This window comes from Podarcis filfolensis (assembly GCF_964270895.1).
Source record: "Podarcis filfolensis genome assembly, chromosome: Z".
NCBI lineage: Eukaryota > Metazoa > Chordata > Lepidosauria > Squamata > Lacertidae > Podarcis > Podarcis filfolensis.
Genome location: NC_139617.1, coordinates 9,219,534 through 9,232,992, shown reverse-complemented (window position 1 = coordinate 9,232,992; position 13,459 = coordinate 9,219,534). Strand labels below are relative to the sequence as shown.

Sequence of the window (13,459 nt, the reverse complement as noted above, 5' to 3'; positions counted from 1 at the left end):
TAAATTCAGTTCTTCACATTTCCACATCAATTTGTGATTTTTTTTAAAAAAAGAGAGAAATAGTCATCACGAAAATTCAACAGGATTTTAGTATACATTCATCCTAACATATGTTTTTGGGAAATTTTGCCCAATGTATGCATTTTTGCAAAGCAAATTTCCCTAAAAGAATGGATTTTTGTATGTTGTTTTTGCTCTTATGTGTATTTGTATGCAAATTTTACACCATTATCTCTGTAGTTTTGTATTATTTTCTTGCACTGCAAGAACTGCACTGCAAAATTCAGAGACCTGTGAATTTCAGAGGCTGGCTGTTAAAGTGGTATCACAGTGCTTAACATTTATGCTGTGGATGCGCCCTTGCTGTGCAGGTCTTCTCTTTCCTATCAAAGAGACAATAAACAAAATGCTACCTACCATTCAGGAAATCTGTCGCCACAGCGTTCGTCATGAGCATGTGTGGAGAAAGCAGCTTGTACACATCACTCTGTTCACGTTCAGGCAGAAAGTTTAATATATTTTGGTCCACCAAATCTGACTGATACAAAAGAACACTTTGTCATGTTCGATGGCAGTGTGTTTAAATGATCACAACATATGAAAGGGCTGGTTCACACTTAAAAACAGCACTGAATAGTCACTCAAAACTTGAAGACCCTCAGCCAAATATGGGAACTGCTTCTGTTGTAAGGAATTCGGATTTATGTTGACATCAGGTGACATAAATGATTTGCTGGTGTTGTTAGATCTCTGGTGTGTGTTCACATATGCAAGCCATCCAATGATGCTGCATGAAAATAATGGGCACACACACACACGAGCTGGTTCAGAGGCAGACATGTACACACAAGTCTTTTGAAAAAAGATTTAGAAGACAGAGGATGATTATTAATTACTACAATAACAGTTTTGAGATGCTATAACCTCTGTGCCAATAAATCTTGTTTACGTATGTAGTGAGTATGTAGGGAAAGGGTTTTAACCCTAATAATGTGCCAACAACCATAGTGCATTCTTTTTTCCCTATCATCCTCACAACAATTTACTCGGGGTACTACTATTGCCAAATTGCATATGGAAAACTGAGGCCGAATGCTCATGAACAGCACCTGAGGTAGTAAACCATTGTCCATGTGATATTATTTGATGTCATCTTGCACACCTCCTTCCAGCAACTCCTGCAGCCAACCTGGTGCCAAATATATTGCTCTGATTTCCTTAGGACCACATCAAGGGGTCCAAGGAGGCCAAGGGGGGGTCTTGTCATCAAGGAAAACTAGGACCTCCATGAACGCTGCCCAGGCTTGTGCCCCGGGGAGGTCACTTCAGTGCTGCTAACACAGCAAAAACAGCATCAGAGGCAGCGGTTGTGAGTTAATTGGTCTCTGCAGCCACAGCGGGTGCTGTGATTCTCCAGCAGTGTGACTTCACCCCCAGAGGTACACTCCATTTTTCTAGAGACAGACCGATGCCAACAAAGTGCATGACGGAATGTCTCTCCCGTTAGGGGGGAAAACATTCAAACATTTAGAAAACAAGATGTCAGGGAGAAGGCTACGCAATACATCCCGATTTCTATCTTTCGCTCTTAGGGGAATTGTTTGTATGGAGCAGCATTCAGTCCCTTGAGACATAGTCAGTACCGTCATCCTTCCATGCAAGGCTTATGACCTGTTAATTATAACCTTGGGAAAGAGTAGCCTGCCCAAGAATATCTAGGAAAAGGCTGGAGAAAAAGGAAGCAGAACTATTCAGCTGGCTCTTGAGAGACCAGGTGCCTTTGGCTCTCACTCAACTATCCACCATAGTTGCACCATTCCATCAGGCTGCAAAGCAGAAGGGGAGAAATAAAGCAGAGGAAATGCTATCCACTCTGTTGAGAGACCAGGTTTCTTTAGCTGCTGCTCAGGTGTCACCTAGCAGCAGCTATTCCATCAGGCTGCCAGACCAGTTTCTATCCCTGTATAATAGCTGCAACTTTAAGTAGTGCCTCTGCATCCCATTTTTCCCTTTGGTGTTGTGAATTTTACACTGTTAAGCCAGAGAAGAGGGTCTGTCTTGTTTTTACTGATCTATAATCCTCTCTTGGAGCCTTTTTTGACTAAAGAGTGAAGTGATAACGCTTTAAATGGGGGAGGAGGGAACACCCTTGAAAAAATTGCGTCTCTCAGCCAAGAACACAGATCTATTTCAAGCCAATGTGCTGTCAACTGAACCACGGTAGAAAACGCTTCAGCACAGGGCAGAACAGAACACAAGAAGTGTGGAAGTTGGTAGGCCAGAAATGAAAAGGCCAAGTTAGAATGTGCCGACTGCATTTTGACTCTGCATTTACCCTGGGTCTCTGCCGACAGTGAGGGAAAGCTGTTCTAAAGCAAAGAGAACAAGGAGGCAAAGAAGAACCCAACTGAATATCACCAGCAAAAAAAAAAGTGGGCCTTCGGCTGCGCAACGTTAATGATGATGGTGGTGGTGGTGGTGTTAATGTGATGGCCTTAAAAAGCACCCATAGAAAACAGTCAGTTTTGCTCAAAGCTGCAAAAGATAGCCAAGCCATCTGCACTCCTTATGGAAAAGAGAATAGTCTAGAGCACAGTTAATTAGAGAAATGTCTCCCATACACTCAGGGAAAGAGCGAAACAAACAAAACGCCTACTTAAGAGAGGTGGCGTCAAGCACATGAGCACTCTCTCTAAGGAGTATCTTGCATTACTATCTGGTGGGCATTTTAGACGCTAACATCTGGTATCTGGACTACCTTTTGGCAGGTTCAAACAATTAACAGAGACTGTAGCTAGAGTTCTCTTTCTGGCAGCAAAAACACAAAAGGAAGCCTCTCCTGGCTAAACCTAGCCTGTCTAGCTGCTGTTCTCTCATATATTACAATTCTTAATCTGGTTATTTTTCTTCAACTCCCTCTTAACTTCCATATTTTAAAGTATCATGTTGTATTTCTTATTATAGGCATAGTTTACATGTTCCAGGTATTTTATATCATTTATGTATTACAACCCACTTTATGAGCTTGTGGGTACCAGACTCCCCTAAATTCCTGGATCCAGCGGGAGTCAGGTTTTAGACAAGGCAAAATATAAGCCAGGCCAGTTTCCTGAGGGGTTAATCGCCTGGGAAATAAACCATTAAGAAAATAAAGGAAAGGCAATGGCTTATCAAGAAAGCCATGGAGAGGGGCTCTGTGCCTAATGGCAAGTGGGTAGGGGGCCCCCTCTGGCTCTGAGAAGGAAAAGATCAGTTGGCTGGGATGTGACCTGGAGTGAAAAGGTTGCAGTTTGGAAAAGGCGGCAAGCTGGAGAGAGGGTCAGAGCCATGGCTGATTTCTGCTGGCTATGGGAGAAACGAGACCATCTTGGGGCATCAATGCTATGAACTCTTCTACCGTATGGTCAGGTTGTATATATGTGTAATAAACCATATGTCCTGAAAGATACCAAATTTGCCTAATGTACCCATATGAGGGAATGTACCTGAAAATGCACACAAACTGTCATGTGGACTTTTAAGAAAAAGCAATGCACACTCCTCATGAGGAATTCAGGCAAAGTGCACTTAAGAATGGGAAAATTAGAGACCAAGAGAGACCAAAATTTATCGATTTGTCTATTCCCTAGACTACACTATGGCAGTTCTACGTGCAAAATCTCAGAACATCACTGTACATATTGGGATGAGGATGACAGTTTTTCTACAGACTTAAAGACAGCATGGGGTAAGAACCCATTATTATCCCCTGCAATTTCTGACCAAACAAGTTTTTGTCTGCAAGTTTTTGTCATGCTTCTAGAAAACCATGGGTTAGAAAAGACAGCAACATCCAAATATATCTACTTAGGGACAACAACAGTTGTATTAAACTAAATCCACGTCTCTGAAAAATTACTTTGCATGCATGGTTGTCGCATTTCATCCATACTGACATTCCTAAGGAAAATAGTAAGATTTTCAGACATTATGTTGTGAGAACTTACCGGTAAATGCCCAAGAAGAGAAGAGACACTATCAGATACATAAATAATAATCCCATCAGTGGTAAGTGCAATGAGAAAACCATCTAATGCCTATATGGAAAAAGAAGAAATAATTTAGAGAAAAACCCTGCTTCCATCCTGTGTGTGAGAGAAATAATATTATTGAGTGACATTCAACGTTAGTTTTATTCAAAGTAGACTAAGTGGAATCAATGAACATAAGCAATTTAAATCCATTTATTTAAATGGGTCTACTCTGAATATGATTTATTTGGGTATGGATTTTTAATATAATAATATAATAAGCAAAATATATAAATTAGAAACAAATACAATTGTTATTTTTATTCTGCAATTCTTTCCCCAAGTTGTCTGTTGCTGCCACAAACATTTACAAACATTTTCTATTTTTATATATGTTGCTTTATTCATCGATTCCCCCCCCACAGGGTCTTCTAATTACTTGGAGATCTTTTTCAAAAGCTATTTTTGATTTATTGTGAGATTGTTGAGATTTCAGTCATTTCTACAGTCAGTGTTCTTCTGGTTTCTGCCTTATTTCCATTAAAAATAATAGTTAGACCATCCTTCAGAAAGGATGTCTTATTTGTCCTTTATCTAACTGTAGTTTTTGTGTTACCTTTTCTGCTAGTTCAATAAACTGTAATTTAGAATACCATTTATATATGCTTATAGATAAATGTCATTAAAGGTAAAGGGACCCCTGACCATTAGGTCCAGTCGTGACCGACTCTGGGGTTGCAGTGCTCATCTCGCTTTATTGGCCGAGGGAGCCGGCGTACAGCTTCCGAGGCATGTGGCCAGCATGACTAAGCCGCTTCTGGCGAACCAGAACAGCGCACGGAAATGCCGTTTACCTTCCCACCAGAGTGGTACCTATTGATCTACTTGCACTTTGATGTGCTTTCGAATTGCTAGGTTGGCAGGAGCAGGGACCGAGCAATGGGAGCTCACCCCGTCGCAGGGATTCGAACCGCCGACCTTCTGATCGGCAAGCCCTAGGCTTTGTGGTTTAACCCACAGCACCACCCATGTCCCTTAGATAAATGTCATTAGCAGTCAGAAATATATAACTAATATAATCTTTAATCTGGGTTTATCATGCTGTTCTTAGTATATATAATAAAGCTAAAGATGCAATTGAAACACTTTGATCTGTGATCCTCACCCCCCACTACATGAAAAGCATTGTTCCAGAAAGGTAAAACTCTGGGGCAACTCCACCATATGTGACAATATGTACCTTTTATAAAGAGGCCCTGCTAGCAATTAAATGGTTTTGTTCCTTTAACATGAGGTATTTTAAATGTCATGCAAAATCATCTGTGCACTGATTTCGAAAAGTTTTGTGAGCACATTTATTTAAAAGTATGTCTTCAATGGAAGACTAGCAAGTACGTATAATACTGCAGCTATGCAGCTTGATCCTATGTACATTTACTCAGTGGTAAGTCCTTGCGATAATAGCTGCAATCTTATTTACACATTCTTGGGAGTAAAGGCTATTATGTGCATGTTAAGTACAGTTGCGAACGACTCTGGGGTTGCAGCGCTCATCTTGCTTTACAGGCCGAGGGAGCCAGTGCTTGTCTGCTCCGCAGATTCTTCAGTGCCACTTGTCATTTTAGAATCAAAGCCATGAAGGCGAATAAAGAGTTCAGGTGGGATAATAACTACCTTTCAGCAGTTTATTCCTGAACTACTTCAGAGGCTATTTGGTAAGAACTTTAGTGAACTCAATAACCTTTGCTCCTTTTTACCTTCATCCATGTATCTGTTTCCCCCAGAACATCACCGTATTTTAAAAATTAAAAAACACCAGGTTTTCACAAGCCACATGGAAAAGTCCCAGCCGTATTATTTGAAACAGCAACACAGAGACCTGGGAGTCCACAGCAGCAAAAGTTTTCTGTTCCCTTTATTCTGACTTAATTCGTTCAATTTCATTATTTCTCTCCCTAGTCAATGTTTCTTATTTATGTCAGTGCGGTAAAAGGCTTGGAGTTTTGATGAGTGCTGCACACATGGCAACATATTCTTGAGATCAAGTGTTGTTGTTGTCAGGTCAGCAGGGAGCCAAGACGAGCAGCTTGGATGGGGGGCGGGATCCAGTACCCTTCCTTCCCACTCCCCAATTTATTCTGCTCCCTCACATTCATGGGGAAATCATTAAAATAATGTCAAAAATAAAGAACCCTCAGCACAGAGAAGGTTCATTAAATAGTCCTCTATCTGCAAATGAAGCCTGCGAAGAGCTTGTCTCGTCTCAGGCAGGAGCCTGTTTTGATTGAACTGCAATGGACTGACTCGCTCATCAAGAGGCATTTGCAGATGGAGATAAACATACCTTCTTTTCCAAAGAAGGTGAGTCATCACATCTCTATGAGAAGGAAATAATCAAGAGACTGCAATTCTAGGGCAGTGCACACCCTTAAACATTGGCAGGGGAAACAAAAGCGGAGAACTGTCTGAAAACAACGGGAAACCTTGCTTTAACAAACAATTAAAAGCAAGACGGGTTGGTAAGTTAGTAGGCAGATAGATGGACTCTTTTATATATAAAAATGTGCAGAGTGCTTATTTCCCACTAAGCCTGATTGAGAATGGAAACCCAAATAGGATGATTCACAGAACACGTAAAAAAATCATTTGGCGAATGTCCAAATATATCTGTAGTTAGGGTGGCTCAAGTGTAAGGTTTATGAACTTCCCAATTCCCGCAGTAAACATAGGAAATAGTTGGGAACATATGGTTAAACAAACTGCAGAGGGGCTGTTAGGCATTTTATTCACTGCCAAAACAACTGGATGTCAGGCTTTGGAAACCAGAATGATGCTTCAAATCTTAATTCTTCATATCGCCAGCCAAGTTGTTTGTGAAAAGTGAAATTCACAGCCAGACTGTCACACGTATAAAGCTGTTGGCAGATGGCATTCCGTATTACGCTGGGTGTGGTTTTTCTAGCACCTTTCAGAAGGACAACAGGTTAATGACCTGGTGACAAAGAGAACTGAACATCAGCACCCCACCCCCATATTCTGTACGATTTGAATTCTATCCTACCTCTAACATCAACTGAGTGAACTCCTCGTTGCTAAGAAATGAAGGTTTCCAGTCTTGCCTAATCTCACAGGCCTCAGTCTGTGCTGTGATTTCTAAAAGAGAAAACAAGGAGGGCAGGCAAGTTATGATTTTGAGCAGCACAGGAGTATCAAACACTGTGAAACATGAAGCCCATTTAAAGGGAGCAATATCAGAAAATTAGACATATTATATATCACCCCTTATTATATATCTTCTAGCCCTGTACTAGAAGATAATCTAACTATAGACAAAACAGTGATGAAAAACCTGACAATCATCTCTAATGACTAGAAATAATTATTTATCTGACTAGGAAACAGGAGAATGCAGATAATGCCACGGCCCAAATCCAGTTTTAGTTGGCATGGGACCAAATGCATAAGACCGCTGAGGCAAACATGCATTTGAACACACATCCCATAAATATACTCAATCCTCAATCATGTTCATGTCTTACTGGTGTCCATGATTCCCAATCCAGAAACCTCTTTAGTTGCATGCAGTGCTTTTTTTTTCTGGGGAGTACACAGGGGTACGCATACCCCTAAGCATTTTGTGAATCTAAGTTTGGCCTCATTGAGGGGCAGTATTTCAAGATGAGTAGGAAAATGAGAGTAGCCCTAAACATTTTTTTAGAAGAAAAGCACTGGTTGCATGACATTTTTGACAATGAAATAATCTCCCTCTCTTCAACGCCCTTATAGTTTTGGAACAGTTTCTAAGGAGTTGCATGCAGAAGTCCTGGACATTTCCAGTTAAGAAAGACCACGTAACAGATGTTCTGTAAGACCTCTGACTGAGGCTCTGTAAGCTCTGTCTGAGGCTTCCCCAATCTGAAGCCTGCCAAATGCTTTGGACTACAGCTCCTATCAGCCGCAGACAGCATAGCCAATTGTCAGGAATGATGGGAGTGGAAGTCCAAACATATGGAGGGCAACATGTTTTGGAGTACTACAGTTCCGTCTTTGCCAAACAGAATAGGCACAAAGGGCTAGGAATCAGCATAAGGCAGCTCCATGTGTTCATACAAGGGTTTTACAAAGTTTGTAAGGGGAAAAAATGCAAAGGTTGAGTGTTAATTTGCATAAGTACTCATGCAGCTCTTTTTAAAGTATTTATTTTAAAAGCTCAAGGCTCTCCCTTTTTTTATGCCTTACCATGTTAAGAGCCACATCCTTGTCATTTCAAAAGCTTATTATAAAATATATTTGCCTTGGGAATACATGCCCTCTTCCCTCTTTCCCCAAACTAGAGATTATATATCCTGTTTGTTTGTGCTCTTTAAAAAGAGGCTAACTGGGTGGGGTGGGTTATCGCAAGGCATTGCACACCTTTTAAAGCTTGTGATATGCATTTTAAGATGTCTGTAGTGCAATATACTTCAGTAACAGTAAAAATAGCAATGGCACTACTAAGAAGGGAGGCAGAGAAAAGGAGCCTGCAGGCAATTCAGGTACCTTTCTGTTTCTGTAAGAAGTCGATGGTCCTCTGCAGTATTGTGGATTTGTCCATCTTGAGTGGATGTCCATGGCCTTGCAGCATGGTACATAGTTCCTTAATAAGGACATTGAATTGGTCTCTTCTTTTCTTTTCTGACTTGTTGCGTGATGCCCTAGTCAATCAAAACACAAAAATGCATTGAAAATAATGAAGGGATAATGAAAGAACTGTGAAATCGAGGTTTAGGTCGTGATCATTTCAACATTTTAAAAACAGCCATAAAAACCTGTTTTCTTACCGTAGCCTTTCACAGCTAGATTCCAGACTATGGTTATTTTTAGGTGGGATTCAATTAGATACTGGCATATTCGGGTGCTTCAATTAAAGTTGATACAGCATTCTTCTGCACAAACCCACTCCCACCCACCACAAAAGTGAGTTTCTTGCAATAAGGAAACAGATTGGAAAATGAAGTAACAATTGCTTGATGTAACATTATATGACCTCCCTTAAAATAAGTAAGAATAAGTAGTCAGTGTCATCTAACCTCTCTGCAAACTTTGCGAAAACAAATCAGGGTAAGTGCTCAAGAAACAGGTCATCTGGAAGCAACCTGTGATTGGGTTACATATATACGATACTGTTCTCTGGCTCTGGAATATTAGATCTATGCTGGTAAGTATTATTGTATGGTTTATGTTGGCTTTTAACACTGTTTTGATGTTTGAAATGGTTTTAATATTATGCTTCATTGTGTATGTGTTGGTGTATGGTTTGTAAACCACTTTGGGAGGCAACTCCCTGAATTTGGGAGGAGGTCTACAGGTGCAATCTCCAGGAAACCTAATATGAAATAAGTGCTTTTTTAAACTGATAAGAACAGATACTACACTTGACCTTAGGCACTGCACAGCTGGATACTAAATGTTAGGGGGAAGCCTACTGCAGTCATTTGGCTTTGCCCCTATTGGAAACACAATGTTGGCCAATTGTACTTGCATGAACCCAACAGGATTGTGAAGATCTTACATCCTTAGGAAAGAGTTATTTCCAGCCCAGTGTCCTGACTCCAGCAGAACCAAATTCTAGGGGAAAGTGTGGGTGGAATAATTATGACATGGATCCACATTTCAGTTATTCACCCACAGTTTCTAAAACATCAAAAAGCTGCATGTAGCAACTTTTGGGGCTAATGAACTTTGATAGTTTTATCCTTTAATAAACTTTTATAATTTTGATAATTTCACCCTTGTTAGCCATGATGAAAACGGATGCCATCTTGCATGGTACACAAATCTGTACCACTACAGAATAAGAAACAAGAGTGAGAAATGACCCTCCATTCTGGGCCTTTGGGCTTTGAGTCATTGTTATCAGAAGTGGTATAGTTAACTATTGTTGCATTTTCAGATAAGGACAGGTGAGCTTGGAGAATGACATGCGCCTATATCCATACCTCTTTGCCCTGTCCTTCTCATCTTCGTCCATCAGCTCGTTTACACAATACAGAGTTCTGGAACACAAGGAGAATACGAGAGGCATGAGAAACATTGCCCAATGCTCTGAAGGTGGCAATTGCCCAACGCTATGAAGGTGGCAGCTTCATCAACCAATAATTGTTGATGCTGCTGTATTTGTTGGCTGATTCATTTAGATAAATAACCTGTCTGACCCAAGCTCAGGATAGATAGAAACAAAACACCCAACTACACCATTTTCAATATTTTATCTACATATAAACATCTGCATATAACTTACATTTTAAAATACCAAAGCAGTAAACAATATGACACCATAAATCATAAAATAAACATATAATAAAACATCAGAGTAACTACCTCAGAATGGTTGGGTCACCTTTCAATGAAGCCCTTGAAAACAAAGAAGTTTTACTTCAGTGTTGAAAACTCTGTACAGCAGATGAGGATTACAGAGATCATAATATGGCCCTCAGGTGTATAAAAAAAGGTAAAGGTAAAGGACCCCTGACAGTTAAGGTCAGCAAGCTCTAGGCTCAGTGATTTAGACCACAGCCCCACCCACGGCCCATCATCAGGTGGATAAAAGATAAAGGGACCCCTGACCATAGGTCCAGTCATGGCCGACTCTGGGGTTGCAGCGCTCATCTCGCTTTATTGGCCGAGGGAGCCGGCGTACAGCTTCCGGGTCATGTGGCCAGCATGACTAAGCCGCTTCTGGCGAACCAGAGCAGCGCATGGAAACACCGTTTACCTTCCTGCCGGAGCGGTACCTATTTATCTACTTGCACTTTGACGTGCTTTCAAACTGCTAGGTTGGCAGGAGCAGGGACCGAGCAACGGGGAGCTCACCCCATCGCAGGGATTTGAACCGCCGACCTTCTGATCGGCAAGTCCTAGGCTCTGTGGTTTAACCCACAGCGCCACCCACACCTCAGGTGTATAGGGAACCATTAAAAATGCCTCTCCTAAAGGAAAACACAACAACCTGGTTCACACATCATGATAGGCCTGAGCTTGCAAGTGCATTGCCCTCTCTGCGATTTTTATGTTAGCATTGCACAGCTGATACCAGTTAGCCATAGAACAAGCCTTGGCTACAGATCATGGTTAACCACGATCCGGGGTTCACAGCTTTGCTTATTGCCACACCACATTGATTTAAAGCGCAGGGAAGAGCAAAGCAGATGAGATCTCTTACTCAGCAGCCGGTGCATTTACACTAGTCCATGATTTGATTTAGTATGGCGTGTGAGTGCAACCCATGTCAGATAGAGAGAAGTTTGCTTTTCTATATCAGAAAGCTAAATCCGTGTGCAAATCTCGAACATGGTTTACGTGTTCAAAAACCACAGAAAAAAATGGGGGGTGAAATCACATATTGAGCTCAATGGAACTCACTGAAAACAGCTATGTAACAAATTGTTTCTCGGCTGACGACTTGCATTAAATCCATCGGTTCAGACTGATTATGAGAAATCACATCCCAGTTTTGACAGATGGGCTGTGGCAGGCAAACCAAGCCACAATCTGTCTCCACACCCTTTTGATTTCACCAGCGTTTACACTGCTGGGAATGATCCTCCCTTTTGAAAAAATCCCAACCAGAACTAATCACAGCCATGCCATCAGAAACATCCTCCATCAGTGACTGTAATGAACCAATCACAACCCCAGGAACTCACAAGCCACTTTCAGCGGTGCGTCCAGAGGACCACGCCTAGCGCCCCAGGAAATTTTTTAGGTGGGTGCAGCAAAATATTTTTTGCTGCATGGCAACCGCCACCTCAAATGATTTAACAGCTACATAAGTTTTAAAACTTCATGAGAACAATATGGAAGAAAAGTAGGGCTCTTTTTTTTCAGCCAGAACTTGCCAGAACTCAGTTCCGGCACCTCTCAGGTGGGCACTGTTGCCATTTTAAGAGAACATGGTGAGTTCCAGCATTCCTTTTTTTAAAAAGAAAAATAGCAGTGAAGAAAAGGCTCCGCTGTTGTTTATTATGACCTTAGAAATACTGCTTCAGAATATAAGGGAAAACAGGAAAATTAAAGGTATTGAGACCTAGAGTCTATAAATTAAGGGCATTTGCTGACGATGTGCTGTTGACTCTAGAACAAACCTTGGAGAGTGTTCCCAAAGCATGAGAAGAAATTAAAAGGTTTGGAGAAGTGGCAGGTTTCAAAATAAATTCAGATAAAACCAAGATGTTGGTTAAAAACATGGATAAGCAGTCAAAAAATTTTTTAGAAAGGATGTCTGGTTTAAAAATAGGCAAATATTTGAGAATTTGGCTGACAGTAAGAAATCTCAACCTATTTGAAAATAATTGCATGCAAACGCTGAATTAGATTAGGTTAGCATAGACAGGGCTGACATTAGTACCTGGCATTCTTAAGCAACTTCCAGGGTTCTAGCAAGAAGCTCAGGCAACTAGCCTCCATTTCAGTTCCCCTCAGGGAGGATAAAAATCAATGATTTTTTAAAAAAAATAAATAAATTATGGATTTTTAAATTTTAAATTGGATTTTTTTATTTAAATCAAAAAATTTATTTAAATTGGCTTTTTAAAAATAGAATGCTTTTGGAGGAAAAAAATATTTCTAAAGATAGTTTTTTATTTAAGTTACATTATAGACCAAAGGCTATAAGGTTACATTATAGTCCATAAAGAAGGCTGGTCGCCAAAGAATTGATGCTTTTGAATTATGGTGCTGGAAGAGACTCTTGAGAGTCCCATGGACTGCAAGAAAATCAAACCTATCTATTCTGGAGGAAATCAGCCCTGAGTGCTCACTGGGAGGACAGATCCTGAAGCTGAGGCCCCAACACTTTGGCCACCTCATGAGAAGAGAAGACTCCCTGGAAAAGACCCTGATGCTGTGAAAGATTGGGGGCACAAGGAGACGAGAGGACGAGATGGTTGGACAGTGTTTTTAATTATGAGGCTTTATATGCCATGTTTAAATTTTTTGGTAAATGAATTCCATTCATCCATTCACAATGTCATGCTCTTCCAGAGGTTTCTGTAAGATTATTTGAGGCAGTTTTTCTAACAAGAAGATATTTCACAGATGCTTGTTTTTACAGTTCTCAAAAGTGTGAAACAGTGTCTGCAGAGGTAACATGCCTTTTCTTCACAGGAAAAATGTTATATAATAAACATACAGAGTTGAGGGGGGAAAACCTTAATCCCATTTTGTTCCTTTGCAAATTTATGTACACAGAATCGACCCTTTACCTCTTAAAGGCTAAGTTCCAAGAGGTTCAATGAATAGATTGTTTGGAGTGGAATAGATCTGCACAAGTAGCTAAGTGAGAAGCAGTAAAAATGAAAGTGCAGCCTTGTGAGCAGAATACTCCACAAGTCTTGGGATCTTTGTGTAATAATTGTGCAGGTCAGTTGCATGTCTGTGCAACTCAGACTTGAGGCAAGTGCAACCTTTCC

At 40.7% G+C, this 13,459-nt stretch overlaps 1 protein-coding gene across 11 annotated transcripts in view; it reads right to left on the bottom strand.

Annotated features, from left to right (window-relative positions):
• Positions 1-13,459, bottom strand: part of PASD1 (PAS domain containing repressor 1) — a 100,341-nt gene that overhangs the window by 40,658 nt on the left and 46,224 nt on the right. For all 11 annotated transcript variants that reach the window (XM_083595709.1, XM_083595710.1, XM_083595711.1 and 8 more), the window contains exons 2-6: positions 9,989-10,045; positions 8,550-8,704; positions 7,072-7,163; positions 3,987-4,076; positions 418-538 (exon numbers count right to left, since the gene is read on the bottom strand). In XM_083595709.1, the coding sequence (XP_083451835.1) occupies positions 418-538; positions 3,987-4,076; positions 7,072-7,163; positions 8,550-8,704; positions 9,989-10,020 (490 nt within the window). In that variant the 5' untranslated portion in view covers positions 10,021-10,045. The remainder of the gene's footprint in view (positions 1-417; positions 539-3,986; positions 4,077-7,071; positions 7,164-8,549; positions 8,705-9,988; positions 10,046-13,459) is intronic.